The sequence below is a fragment of the Volvox carteri genome, assembly GCF_000143455.1.
Source record: "Volvox carteri f. nagariensis unplaced genomic scaffold VOLCAscaffold_7, whole genome shotgun sequence".
Taxonomy (NCBI): domain Eukaryota; kingdom Viridiplantae; phylum Chlorophyta; class Chlorophyceae; order Chlamydomonadales; family Volvocaceae; genus Volvox; species Volvox carteri.
This window is the reverse complement of record NW_003307550.1, coordinates 2,252,841-2,266,272: the sequence shown is the minus strand read 5'-3', so window position 1 is coordinate 2,266,272 and position 13,432 is coordinate 2,252,841. Positions and strand designations below refer to the sequence as shown.

Below are 13,432 nucleotides of genomic sequence, written 5' to 3'. Positions count from 1 at the left end.
CCCCACCCCCACCCCCACTCTCTCTCCCTCTCAGGCTTACAGCGGCCGGCAGAAGGTGCTGCACGTCATGGAGTGGGCTAAGATCCGGAAACTGCCAGAGCACTTGCAAAACCGTGTGCAGGTGGGCAGAGGGGGGGGAGGGGGGAGGGGGTTAAGACGAACCGAGGGGGGAAGGGGGGAAATCTAGGCGGCGCGAAGAGAGGGAGGTTTGTGTTTTGAGTGTATTTTGAGTGTTTCTGCGTACGTATGTATGTGCGGAAAGGGAGGGATTTAGATATTCGGTGCGGGAAGGGAGGGTTTAGGCATTCGGTGGCAAGGATGGTTGATTTAAACACCAAGCCCTCCATACCCCCATCATGCATCTGCCCATCCCTGTCCACTACCCCTCAATGCCCCGATCCGCACAAACCCCATGTCTCCCTTCACTCACTCTCGCCTGCCTCTCCCGTACTTTTCTTCTCCTTCAGTATTGCTGGTCTTACTTTGGAGTATCCATCTAAGGTTTGTTCTTCTTCTCGTCAGTCGTCTGTGCTTCGTCGTACTCCCCCCTCTCCTCCCCCTCCCCCTCTGCTCCCAGAATTTCTTCGCCGACAAGTACGGCGGCAAGGAGGAGGAGGCGCGGGACCACGTCATGCTGGACGCGCTGCCCAGCAGGCTGAGAGCCAAGGTGGCGCTGTCCATCTGCGGTCCCCTCCTGCGGGAGGTGCACATCCTGTCGAACATGCCCAGGAGCATCCGGGTAGGGCGCTGGCAGGGGGGACTGTGACTTGGCTGCGGACTGTGTGGGCCCATGTTGGTTGGTTGGTTGGTTCGTTGGTTGGTTGGTTGGTCGGTTGGTTGGTTGGTTCGGGGGGGGGAATTAATGTGTCATGCGGAAAGGCAGGAATAAGGCAGGATAAGAAATTAAATATGGAAAATGGAATAATGGAATGAATTAATACTAATAATAAAAAAGAGAATGAGGCTGAGGGATGTGGAGTATGAATCCATGAATCTTTACAACCCCTCTTTTAATCTCCCATCGGATCGCTGCGTCCTGGTGTTGATGCCTCCCCTCCCCTCCGATCCTTAACGCCGGCCCCTTCCCCCCATTTGCAATTTTCCCCTCCCCTCTCTCTCCCCCCCCCCCCATTTCCCCTCCATATCCCAACCCCCTCAAACACGTACCTACACACGCACACGTCCCTCGCCGTTGTAGGACCTCCTTGCAGAGCACATGCGACCGTTGCGGTTGCCGGCAGGTACGGACGAGCCAGAGAGGTTGGGAGAGGTGGGAAACGGCTGGGAACTTCCTCTGGCGGTTGGCGGTTGGCGACATACCGGTCAACCTAATTGATGTCCAATGCACGCACCCACGGGTAATCCATTAGTCCCGTACGACATACGCGAACGTTTTGGGCTCGGGGGTTAAAGATGCCCGTGCCGTACTCTTGTTTATCTCGCCGTACTGCCGTATTACCATCGTACACTTCCTGCACAGGTGAGGACCTTTGCCAGCAAGGCGACGTCGCCAGCTGTCTTTGGATCCTGTACGAGGGCGTCATTGAGGCTGTACGATACAAGTACGACAGCGCGGGATGCGTCGGGACGGGATGCCGATGAGGGCATGGCGGGGGCTCGGGGGTTGGACGCATATATATGCGCATATATATACCCATCCAACACCCTATTTAGCTCAACCCTGTGCCCCATATCCGCAATATAGGCTCCGAACGCGCTCCCCCTCCCCCCCTTCGTTCACTCGTTCGTGGTTCGTCTCCCCCCCCCTTCCGTCTCGGGGGGTTTGCCTCGGCTCTCTTTTGTGGCCGTATGCCTGGGCACAATGACTTTTATGGTTGTCGTACGGTAAATTTTAGATTTTTCCCTGATGTGTTGAGTATAAACCCTACACTATCTTGCTTCGCTTTTTGCGCTTGAACCGCTTTTGAATGCGTATGCTCCTGGAACGCTATCTTGCGGAACTGTACGTCGGTATTTCTCCTGACTCTTCCTCCCTTCCCTCCCTCCCTCCCTCCCCTTCCGTGCCCTCGATCCCTTTGACTCCGTACTCCAGGGAGGCCCCTGTACCGGTGTCATCTAAGGGCCAGCCCCGGCTTTTGGGGGAGAGCATTCTACTAGGGGAGGCTGTTGAGGCGTCCAGGTAGGTTGGTGGCTGGTATGAGTTGAAGGAGCTGGTAAGAAATAGCTAAGGGCCTCCGGCTTCCAGAATTCTTTTTGCCACACTGCCCATCTGAACATCTTTTGCCCTAAGACGCTACCTCCGAAGACTCTATAACGACTTTTCTAAAACCCTAAAACCCTAAAACCCGGGTGACACCTAACACGAGTTCCTTTCGAAAACCCCGCCCCTCCTGGCATTCAGGATCCGCCCGTGGACCATTCGCACCAAGTCCCCTTGCCGGTTGTGGGGCATAGCCCTTCGGGAGCTCTACCCGCTGATGAGGATGTACCCGTGTATCGGCCAGATGGCTGCGGAGTACGTCAAACACAAGGCGGTCACGATGTTTCGCGAGGCCATGATTGAGGAGGGCCGCGGCCGGGAGTGGGCGGAATCAATCCGTCCCAACGAGTTGTGGTGGGTTTTCTTCGGGTTTTAGGTCGGTTTTTAGAATTGGTTTTCAAGCTGTAGTTTTAGAGAGGGGGAAAAATATACATACGATACAGGGGGGTCACATTTCGTTGTGTGGACGTGTGTGTGCGTAGTTGGTAACTTGCCGGGGGGGTGTTGTTAGGGGTTTCCTTTCCCTCCCCCCCCCCCCCCCGCAAGATCAGCTGCTGTAGGGCTTTAACCCCACCTCACCCGCCGACTCTTCCTCCTCGGTCCTCCTGCTACTACCACTGCTACTACCGCTACTACCGCTACTACCTATGCCGTACATAGTCGTGACGAGGAGTGGTGCGAGGTCGCTGACGTCATCAACCGATACTTACTGGTGAGGTCGGGCCCCCGGGGGGGGGGCTTGAGGGCCTCGGTTGTTGGGTTGCGTGTGTGCCTGCTTATGGCAATACGACAGGCAGTTTGATTAGGAGGCAAGGCTGATTGTCTGTACTTGTCTTAAACCCTGTATGTGGCTCTTTTATTTATATATTTATAACTTCATTTTCTCAGACTTACACATCCATGCCCGGTGCAAGGGCAGAAGGTGGCGGGGTGCACCCGCATCGGCTCGTGTATACTGACATATACCAATAGTCTTGCCTTACAGCCTCTGAGTTTAGTGATCACCGACATATCATCAGGCCATGAGCCAACGGGAAATAGTTACAGCAGTGGTGAAGCAGTGGGACCGCAGACAGTTCGAACCTCCAAGCGTCAAGCGACAGACAGACAGGCGAACAGAGCCGCGAGCTTAATAACAGAGTCGAGTCGCTATACACAGGATATGATAACACAACTCCCTCTACCCCGTACTTCCCTCCCCCCCACCTTACTGCTAGTACTTTTGGGGTACTGCCAGCCGCAGAAGCATATCCTCTCCATAAACCTTCCTCTCCGCATCCCTCCACATCACGCGTCAAAACATACATCCGCTGCAGGGTGATCTGTTCCCTACCGCTTTACCCACCGCTGAACTCAAAAAAGAACCACTGATTGATTTGCCGGTGTGCATGACTCTTGACTGAACTGAACCGTGCTACCGTCCTGTGTATGTCGTACATCGTACCTACACCCCTTACCTGCGGTAGTGCGCCCCCTACGACGAAGCAACGGAGATCGTGGGGGCGCTGGCACAGGTATGTGTGTATGTATGTATGTATAGATGTGTAGATGTATTATGTACCAGAACGCGATTCTTGCACTTCCATTGCATTTCCAGCCCTTTCCCTTCGGAGTTGTTGATGGCTTGGACCTCTGTGTGTGTGTGTGTTTTAGTCCTGTTGATTGGTTTCATCGTGTGATTACCGTTCCCTCCCCCTCACACACATGCACACTTCCACAGAAGCATACATACATACATACATACATACATACATACATACATACATACATACATACATACATACATACATACATACATACATACATACATACATACATACATACATACATACATACATACATACATACATACATACATACATACATACATACATACATACATACATACATATATACATACATACATACATACATATATATACATACCCCTTCCGCCCGCAGGCCTCAGCACTGGACGGCTCCCTCCCAGCCCTCCTGGAGCAGCTACTGGCCCTCTGCGCCATCCGCCGTGTTGCAGACCCCACATCCACATCGCGGCGAGACACCAACCCCCGCCTCCACTCCGTCGCGTCGCCGCCGCCCCCGCCGCCGCTGTCATCGTCCGCGGGCGGTCTTGGCGGCGGCCTGGATGCCAGCCCCGCCGCCGCCCTCGGTGGCGGCAGCAGCGGTCCTGTGGCTGAGAATCCGCCCTCCCAGACATCGCCGCCGCCACCAGGCCCCCAGCAGCAGCAACAGCAGCAGCAGCGGCCCAACCTCGGCGCATCGGCGGCCGGTGGTACGGCATTTGGTACGGCTGCCGCCGCTGCCGCGCTGACTGCAGCTCTTCAGGCGTCTGCTTCTCCTGGGCAACAGGAACCCCCGTCGGGGCAGCAGCAGCATCACCCTCTTCCGTACCCGTACTCGAGTTACTATCATTCCCAGTTATATTCGCATTCCAGCCAGCAACAGCAACAACAACAACAACAACAGCAGCAGCAACACGGGCTGAGTGCGGGGCTACAGCGTGGGCCGGACTTGCAGCCGGTACTAACAGGCGGTGGCAGCGGCAGCGGCGGCGGCAGTGGCGGCGGCGGTGGCGGCGGCGGCGGCGGTGGCGGAGGAGCCGGGGCCGCAGTAGAAGGGATGGCACATGCTTCTGCTTTGCCTTGTAAGCGACCATCTAGCTCGGGATGGAGGGTATTACACAGGGCGTATGTTTCGGCACGTGTCGCAATGTGGGTGTTTGGGGTCCCCTTATCCCCCCCCCGGCCCCCTAGGAGCCACCACCCCAATCCCCCCGCCCGGGCGAACCCCCAGCTGCCTGCTGTCTGACCGCCTGGCCGGTCTGAACCTTTTCTTCTATACATATACCCACGGGTCGGGTCGGGTCGGGTCCCATTTTTCCGTACCTTCCTCTTTGAGCTACAGCAATCCTCAGGCTTATCTCCTTCGCACGCCTAACCCTCCTAAGGAATTCCCTTTCGACTGATTAAACTGCCCTCCGCCGTTGCCTTCTTTGTGGGTGAGGGCCTGTCATCGCACACGCACCTGGTAGCTGGTAGCTGGTACCACTTCACTTCATTTAAAACACCTGCATGCCGCCTTCGCAACCTCCTTCACCTTGTCCACCCCCTCTCCCTCCCCCACCACCATCTCGGTGCTTTCGCTCCCCACCCCAGCTCGCATTATCGCCGGGCCGCAAGCCGCCGCCGCTGCGAATGCATCCCCACTCTCCGCCGTAGTCCCCGCTTCCGGCGGCAGCGGCGGCAACGGCAGTGTCGTACATTGCCCCGGCTGCCAGCGCTGCATCTGCCCGAGCTGTGGTCAAGGTATGGACGCGGCGCCGCCGGGGCCCCTAGCGGCGGCGGCGGCGGCGGCGCAGCCGCTAGCAGCGGCAACAACCGGTGGCGGTGCCGCTATCTTCACACCCGCCGCCGGCAGGCCCGCCGGCTTGGCGCCTGGCATGCTCGCTTGGGTGAACCGGCAGGCGACGTTGCGTCGAGTGAGCATCGGTCTCCGAGCGGACCAAGCCTGGGCGACGGAGCGTCGCTCTCTGGATCGGCGGTTGGCGACGACCTCAGTGATGTCAGTGTACGAATAAATAATAGCACTGCTTCGGTTCGTCTGTACTGCTGTACAACTCCATTCTCACCACCTCATTCGCTGGCAACTGGGAGAGCAGATCGCGGTCGAGGGATTGGGGTGTATGGGGGGGCGTTTTCGCGATGTATTGGTATGGGGTTGGTTTGTAGTGGTGGTGGTGGTGGTGGTGGTGGAAGCGGAGGTCTTGTGAGCGTTATGTGAGCGTTATGTATGCGTGTATATATGTCTGTCAGGGTGCGTGTGCGTGTATGTCTCTTGCGTAGGGATGGTGAGTTTGCGTTTGCGTTATGAAGGCGAGTTGGTTAGGTGGTTAGGCACGGTAAGCGTGTGCGTAAACTTGAGATGAGGATGTCCAATTGTATCTCTTTTCCCCTTTCAAATCGGTGATCGGGTTTTCTCGTCCAAACGAAAGCGCGAGATTTTGCACGTGCATCCGTACACACCTGAGGTGTACTGGGGTTCTGCGTATCCGTACGGCATGTAGCGTGAGTGCGTGTGTGTATGTATGTATGTATACGGCATGTACCTGACCCCCCCATCGGGTGGTTCTCCCCTTTCTGTCATTATTATCTGTTTTTGGCCCGGGGTGGCGGTGGGGTGCCCGGAAGCCCCTCACGATGATGTGATTTGGAAGCTCTTAATCGTGTATGTGGACGTAAGGCCCACGGGGCCGGAATAAAGGGAAGGTTAGGATCGGGCATCAGGTCGTGGATTGCAGAATGAACAACAAGGAGTGTTGTGTTGCTGCATTTTGTGTGTGTTTTCCGCCCGCTCCCCCCCCCCCCAGGTCCCCCCTTACCTCTTGCGCTGCCATCTCAGCAGCTGTTAGGTTAATAGGGATAGGGAAGAGCGCTTTATTTTCTATCTATGTCAGTGTCTCTCTACGTCAACTTGTCTTGCCGGTATTGTCGTACTTGTCGCCTCTTTAGCTGTCGTATTCCGCATCTCTAATTCCCCCCGTAGACCCGGGGGCGGCCTCACGCGCGATTCGGGGGCCGTGCTCTCCCACAATCTTGAAGTGCGTATGTATGTGTGTATGTATGTACGTATGCGTGTACTTATGTATGTATGTATGTCAGTTTCCTAAGTACGTCTATGCGCATACCGTTGCGCCGCAGTCGGTGGGTGCAGGTGGGTTTGTGAAGAAGCCGCTGCCTGCTGGTTGAGTGAGAGGTGTGTGGTGTGGTGAGTCTAGTGCCGCGTGGGTGTGTTTACGTGTGCGCTAGCAAGCTCGGTTGTTGTCACTGCCGGTCGGATTGAAACGGGCTTGGAGGGCGCAGAGCGGACAGCGATGCCAGACACACACACACACACACACACACACTCTCTCTCTCTCTTGCAGAGGGGTTAGGAAATGTTAAACGATTGTGTTATGTTGGAGGGGAGGGGATGTTGGAGGGGGGCGGAGGATTAGGTCAGAGTGGGTCGACGTGTGGGACCCGAGTATGGAGGTGCCAGTCGGCTAGGTGAGAACGAGCTGGCGAGCTTGCAGTGCGTGACAGCGGCACTAGTGCACCCTGCGGGTGGCGCTCTGCAAGGAAGGGCTTTTCGTTGAGTGGTAGACACATCAGCGTGTTTAACTGGGTTAAAAAAGGGTTTTCCAAACTTGAGATTGCGGGGCTTTTTGGCAATCGTGCATGTATTAACATGCTAGTGCATACACGCGCCCATTAGCATCCCTCAAAGATTATGTATGCATGCACACGCGCGGTCGTTTTGTTTTGTTTGGCCAAAAGGTTATTATGTCGTTCATCCTTCTTATGTATGTTTTATCTTATGTACGTATATACGGCAGTACAGCGCAGCGCTACGGCGGTACGTCGGAGTACGGCGCCCTGTATGGACATACATCGCGCAAGTCGCATGACCCGCGGGTATAACAGCTGCAGGTGAGGAGGGAGAAACTTCAGAAATGGCCCCAAGGAAATGCATTGGTGCTGCTGCTTTCGTGTGCTGAGTGCGGTGGTTCTAATGGGGTTGGGAATATCCCCAGAGGATGCTTCAGTCGAACATTGCGAGAGGGTGGCTGGGTATGGGTTGGCATGCTGACTATGGATAACACTGTGAAGTGATGTGTGTCTGTGTGTGTGTGTGTGTGTGTGTGTGTGTGTGTGCGCGTGTGTGATGCAGTGGGGATGGAAGCTCAGTGAAAGTAATGGGGAAAGAAAGCGCCCAAAACCGTCGTGCCTTCATGGAATCGATGGACGTGAGGCTCACTAACGTTTTGCGGCGATGAGATGGAAATAACTGGCCTTGAGCATATAGAGTCGAGAAAAAGCGCGGCTCTAAGAAGGTAGAGCTGAGGTTAAAGTGTTCAGTACGGTACGCGGTACACTTCTCGTGCTAGAATTATTCTTGCTGAGTCCAGGACAAGTTTCGGGCTTGTAACTCATATGAAATATCCTTAGGCTGGCACTGCATTGGAAGGGCTCTGCAGACTGGGTCGGTCAGGCAGGGGTTTCTGTTACACATTCGTTGGTCAACAAACATGCTACTTTTCACTATAAATCGGCAGGTTTAAAGATCTAGTTGGGAAGGCGTGCTAATCCAAAATGTAGGGACGGCGCCAGGTGAGGAAAAAGCCGAATTCGGACGTTTGAATAACCCTTATTATGGTAACATATGTGAGCGCATGATAATAAAAGCTATTACTTGCTGAGACAGCGAGACGCATACAACTCAGCCAGCACATAACATTTTCCTACACCTGTGGGTTACCCTGTCGAATGTGTATGCTGGCAGGACACCAATTATAATATTACCATGGAAACCCCTTAAAAGCTGAGGAGCTCATCATGCAATTTGCGGTCAGCCGTACGTATTTGTCACCAGTCCCTACTCTTTGGCGTCAAAGCACAACTGAGGCGTACAAACAGCTGTCATCGCTTTCATGGCTCCTTACGACCGGACAATATACTTGCGAAAGATATTTTGTACAGCTGAGTAGATAAGCTGCCTTGCACATAACATTATGAGCTGTTATCCATAAATAACGTTGTCAGTATGGGCAACTCGTGGACTTCTTGGCTGTGGCAAGTATTTTATCCCTGAAGCGGAAATCGTTACGTCAGGAAGGGCGCTTTTGCAATCAGTTAAAATTTTATTTCATTGGATGTCTCTAGGTAAGCACCCACGACTTGCGGGATTGCCGGGATGTTAGGTAAACTACTCGCCATCGCCGTTCTACTCACGACTTCGCTACCGCGGTGCAACAATGCTCCTGCCCTGTGCACCTCAGCAGCTTCACTAGGCAAAGGGTTCCGCATGCCTTAAGCTGCCGTATTGCTATGCCGCGTCGACTCGCTCTAGTAATGTCGCCTGCGATGTCGCCTTGCAGTGCCCGAGGCCGCGAGGGCCAGCGGACTCCTGCTGACAGATGTGACCGGGCGGCGCGCGTAGGCTCCTGTACCTGTGCACGACGGTGACAACCGACGACGACACCGCCGGTAGGCTCCTCCATCTATCTCCCTCTTCTCGCTCGTCGCCGCGACCTAGTTATCACAGACTGCCCAACCGGTCCCATCGCATCCAACAGGCCACATGTCCCTAACGGGTCGATCGGAGGGACCACAAACGGGCGAACCACCCCACAGCGGAACGTTGGACGCGCTCAGCAGCGAGGCCACCAGCGGCGGGGAGCCCTCCGAGGAAGGTTTAAAACGCGCCAATCTTAGCAGCAGCTGCGGCTGTAGCAACAGTCAAGTTTGCCAATGCTGTTGCTGTTGCAGCTGTGGCGGTGACGCAACCCATATGATCGACGGCGGCGCTGGTGGCGGTGAGGGATGCATCGGCAGCAGCGGCGGCGGCGCTGGTAGCCCATGCTGCACCTGCGGCCGCCGGCACCGCGCGCGGCGTAACGGCATCTTGTCCATCCGCCGCCGCCGTAACGGCTTTCTCTCCATTCGGCGTCGACGCAACGGCGTGCTGGCGGTGGAGGAGGACGGCGGGGACGGCTCCTGGGACGGCGCCGCAAAGCGGCCGGCGTCTGGTCTAGCATGCCGAACTCAAGGACCGTTTGACGTGCCCGACGGCACAAGGTGTTGCTACTGCGCTGGCTGCTGCCGCGGCGGCGTCTTGAGTGACGGCGGTGAGGCCGAGGACGGCGGCGCCGCAGCTGACGGTGGTTCGCCGTGTTCTGCGACCCGCGGGCTGCTGTTATCCGGCGGCGGCGGGGGAATCAGGACGGATCGCCTGGTTGGTGCCGTCCCGACGGTGGGTGGGAGGCAGCCGCTGGGTGATAGCGGAGGAGGCGGAAAAGGCGGCACCCGCAGCAGTAGCAGTAGCAGCCCCCCGGCGGGGCAGCCACCACCACAACCATCTCCTCCGCTTCCGCTGCCGTCGCAGCTGCCGTCGCCGCAACAGAAGCCAACCGCACGGGAGTCCAGGCAGAGCGATGAAGCGGCGGCCGCCAGGGTACCGCGCCGCGGCACCGTCCCGATTATGCTGCCTGGCCCCCCGCCGCCGTCACCGGCCCTACAACAACAACAACAACAACAACAACAACAACAACAACAACAACAACAACAAGACCAACATCAACAACGACAACAGCTGCAGACGGTTGGAAGCCATTCAAAACCGTACCCAAATCCAGATCTAAATTCAAACCCAAATCTGATTTTAGTTTCAAACCCGAACGCGTGCATTGTCCAGCAACGACTGGAGGAAGGACCCCCGGGGCGGAAGGGCGCTCTAGGCCCGACGTCGCCGCCACAGCAGCTACAGCAGCGGCAGCAGCAGCAAGAGGAGCATGAGTTGCTTCAGGAGGGTTTGAGCTCTTGTCCCGTCGCAGATGCTACAGCCGGGGAGGTGGGCGAGTACGGCGGCGCCGCCACAAGCGCCGTTGTCGAGATAGGGTCACGTGGCGACATTGGCGTGTACGACATCTACAGCTACCCGCGGTCCTGCCTAAGCTCACCTGTCGTACGGCCGCATCCCCCCGTTTTTGGATCGTCAGTTAGTGGAAGAGTGTTGGCGCAACCGCAGCTTGGAAAGAGCACATTTCCAGGCGCGGCGCAACAACTCAGCGTTCCCGGAAGCACGCAACCTGGCGGCGCTGTATCGACGCCATCCCTGTACCGGTACGACATGGGATCGCGATGCAGCTCCCAGGGCGGGAGCGATGCGGCCTTGGGAGTCGTCGTCACGATTGCTGGCGGCGGCGGCGGCGGCGGAGGAGGAGCGGAAACGGCGCCGCCACCGTCGCCGCCACCGCCACGGCCGCCGCAGCACCACAGTCACCTGGAGTCAGGACCGGTCGTACGACATGCTCCCGGCGCCGCCGCGACCGCTGTGATCTGCAACCCCCGCGGAAGCGGCGGCGGCAGCAGCAGTAGCAGCAGCAGCTGTAGCACGGCCACGGCCACCATGATGATCGGCACCCCGAACAGCAGTAGCAGCCACGTCGGTGGTGTGTTGGGGGCCCACCCTGCCGGCGGCAACCAAGTGGGGTCATCTGGAAAGCCCCATCGTCCCAGATCCCCGCAGTTAGCGACAGCAAGTGCAGGTACGGCGACAGCCGGTACAGCGGCGTCAACAGCTACAGCGGCGGCGCCAGTATTCAAGGCGATAAGCCCCGGTGCCGCGAACGGCGCTGGGTTACTGAGGTTGTGTACCAATCCAGAGCAGGCAGCACCCAATCGGGCGGCACCCGCGGCAGGAGCGCCCGCAGGCATCACCGCGGCTGCCTCATCGCCGTACATTTCGAGCCAATCGTCGTACACGCCCGGCTACCACCGTAAGCTCATGCCATCAGCCAGCCAGTGCGAGCACCTCAGACAGCCCGAGTCCATTACGGCATATCCCGCCGCTGCCGCCGCCGCGAGCAACGGCAGCGGCGGTGCTACGGTGGGGGCGTCGTCCGTCGCGACGCCCAGTATCGCGTCTACGACTGCTGGCGCCGGCGCCACCGCCGCCGCCGCCGCCGCCGCCGCCACTGCGACCGTATTGGTGGCCGCGCCGTGCAAAGTGTCGCATAGGCCGCTGCCGCGGCGCGCACGCAGCCTCGCAACGCTGGCGGCGCCGCCGCACGTGCACCCCGCACGGCAGCCGCTGCCGGGGCCTGCACACGTTGGGTTGGCGGCCCACGTGTCGCTGCTGCCGCTGCTGCACTCGCCCTGCCAGAGCACTACAGCGGACTGGGCGGGTGGAGCGATGCGTGCACGCGGACCTGGCAGCAGCCCCAAAGACAGGCCGCGTCGCAGCGTCAGCACATTGACCGCCGTCGGTTACCAAATATCCCTGGAGCCGCCGCCGCTGGGTGCTGCTGCTGCCGCCGCCGCTGCTGCTGCCAGCTCTGCCGGCCGTCCCCAGGGCGCTCTGCAACTCGTAGGCGTCTTCGGCGTGGCGGTGGGAGCCCCGCCAGGCGGGAGCGGGTGGATGGGGGCCAGCAGCAGCACCACCAGCGGCCCGCCGCCGCCGCCGCGGCCGCGCCGGCCTTCCTTGTGGTCCTCCGCCACGTCGTCGGCTGTGCCAGAAGTTGAGGTGGAGGACGGTGTGGGCGGCGGCGATGACGTGAATCATGATGCTAGTGTTGGGAAAGCGGATGTTGCGGAGGAGCTGGGGAGCCGCCTGCACCCGCAGTTGTACGGGTTCGCTGACCGTGGCGCTCGGAGCGCCGCCAGCCCCAGCAACCTCGGCGGTAATGGCGGTGGTGGTGGCGGTGGTGTTGGTGGTGATAGCGGCGGTAGTGAGATCCCGGTGCCTGATTGGAGCGGTACGGCTTGCGGCGGCGGGGGCGCCATTGAAGCGATGCACCTCTCCCCGGGTGCTGATCGGCAGCAGCAGCAACCGCGACAGCAGCCGTCGCCGTCGCCGCCGACGCAGCAACAGCTGCAGCAGCAGCAGTACCTTGCGGCTGTAACCGCTACAACCTTGGCCCCTCCACTGTCGTACAGGTCCAGCGGGGTCCCCCGGGCGCTCTCGGGTCCCGAACCGGTTAACGGGTACGGCATCCGAGGCCCCGCTTTTGGCAGCTTAATGGCGGCAGGCCCTGCCGCTGCCGCTGCCGCTGCTTCTTCTGTCGGCGGTGGTGCTGTCGGCGGCGGTATGCACAGCACGCTCCCGCTCGCGACGACGCCTTCGACGCCGCCGTCGTCACAGCAGCACCAGCACCAGCAGCACCCCCGGATGTCAGTAGCGGCGCCGTCGCCGCTGTCGCCGCGAGGCAACAGTACGGTCACGCAGGGCGCTAGGCTGAGCCGCTGGGTACAGCCGCTACGCCAGCTTATGCGATCCTCAGCTGGCAGCGGACAATCCGCCAAAGCGCCGTCGCCGCCGTCGTCGCCGTCAACGTCTGACATCTCACGGCAGCTAGACGGCAGGGCTGATAGTGGTAGCGCTGGCAGCGGCGGCGGCGTAGCGTCGTCGCCGCCGCCGCCGCCGCCACCGCCGCTATCACCTTCAGGGCCTGTTAACGAGCGCACGTTGAAGCACCGTCGGCCGTGGACCAGCGCAACGCCACCGCCGTTGGCATCAGCGTCGGCATCGGCGGCGGCAGCAGCGTCCGGCGGCGCAGCAGCGTCGCCGCGTCGGGAGCTGCAACAGCCGACTTCCATCAGCCTGCCCCCCATCTGGAACAGCAGTAGCAGTAGCAACCCGTCGTCACCACAAGTCACGGGGCCGCGATAG

The 13,432-nt window shown here is 58.9% G+C and overlaps 1 protein-coding gene across 1 annotated transcript in view; it reads left to right on the top strand.

Moving 5' to 3' along the window:
- The window catches only part of VOLCADRAFT_88099 (uncharacterized protein), a gene marked incomplete at both ends in the record, with an annotated part of 36,483 nt that extends 23,051 nt beyond the window's left edge, over positions 1–13,432 (top strand). The window contains 15 exons of the mRNA XM_002947775.1: positions 35–121; positions 578–739; positions 1,199–1,241; positions 1,481–1,562; positions 2,054–2,140; positions 2,363–2,575; positions 2,882–2,933; positions 3,688–3,735; positions 4,163–4,496; positions 5,380–5,702; positions 6,922–6,934; positions 7,146–7,269; positions 9,203–9,249; positions 9,339–10,015; positions 10,148–13,432. Of these exons, the coding sequence (XP_002947821.1) occupies positions 35–121; positions 578–739; positions 1,199–1,241; positions 1,481–1,562; positions 2,054–2,140; positions 2,363–2,575; positions 2,882–2,933; positions 3,688–3,735; positions 4,163–4,496; positions 5,380–5,702; positions 6,922–6,934; positions 7,146–7,269; positions 9,203–9,249; positions 9,339–10,015; positions 10,148–13,432 (5,577 nt within the window). The remainder of the gene's footprint in view (positions 1–34; positions 122–577; positions 740–1,198; positions 1,242–1,480; positions 1,563–2,053; positions 2,141–2,362; positions 2,576–2,881; positions 2,934–3,687; positions 3,736–4,162; positions 4,497–5,379; positions 5,703–6,921; positions 6,935–7,145; positions 7,270–9,202; positions 9,250–9,338; positions 10,016–10,147) is intronic.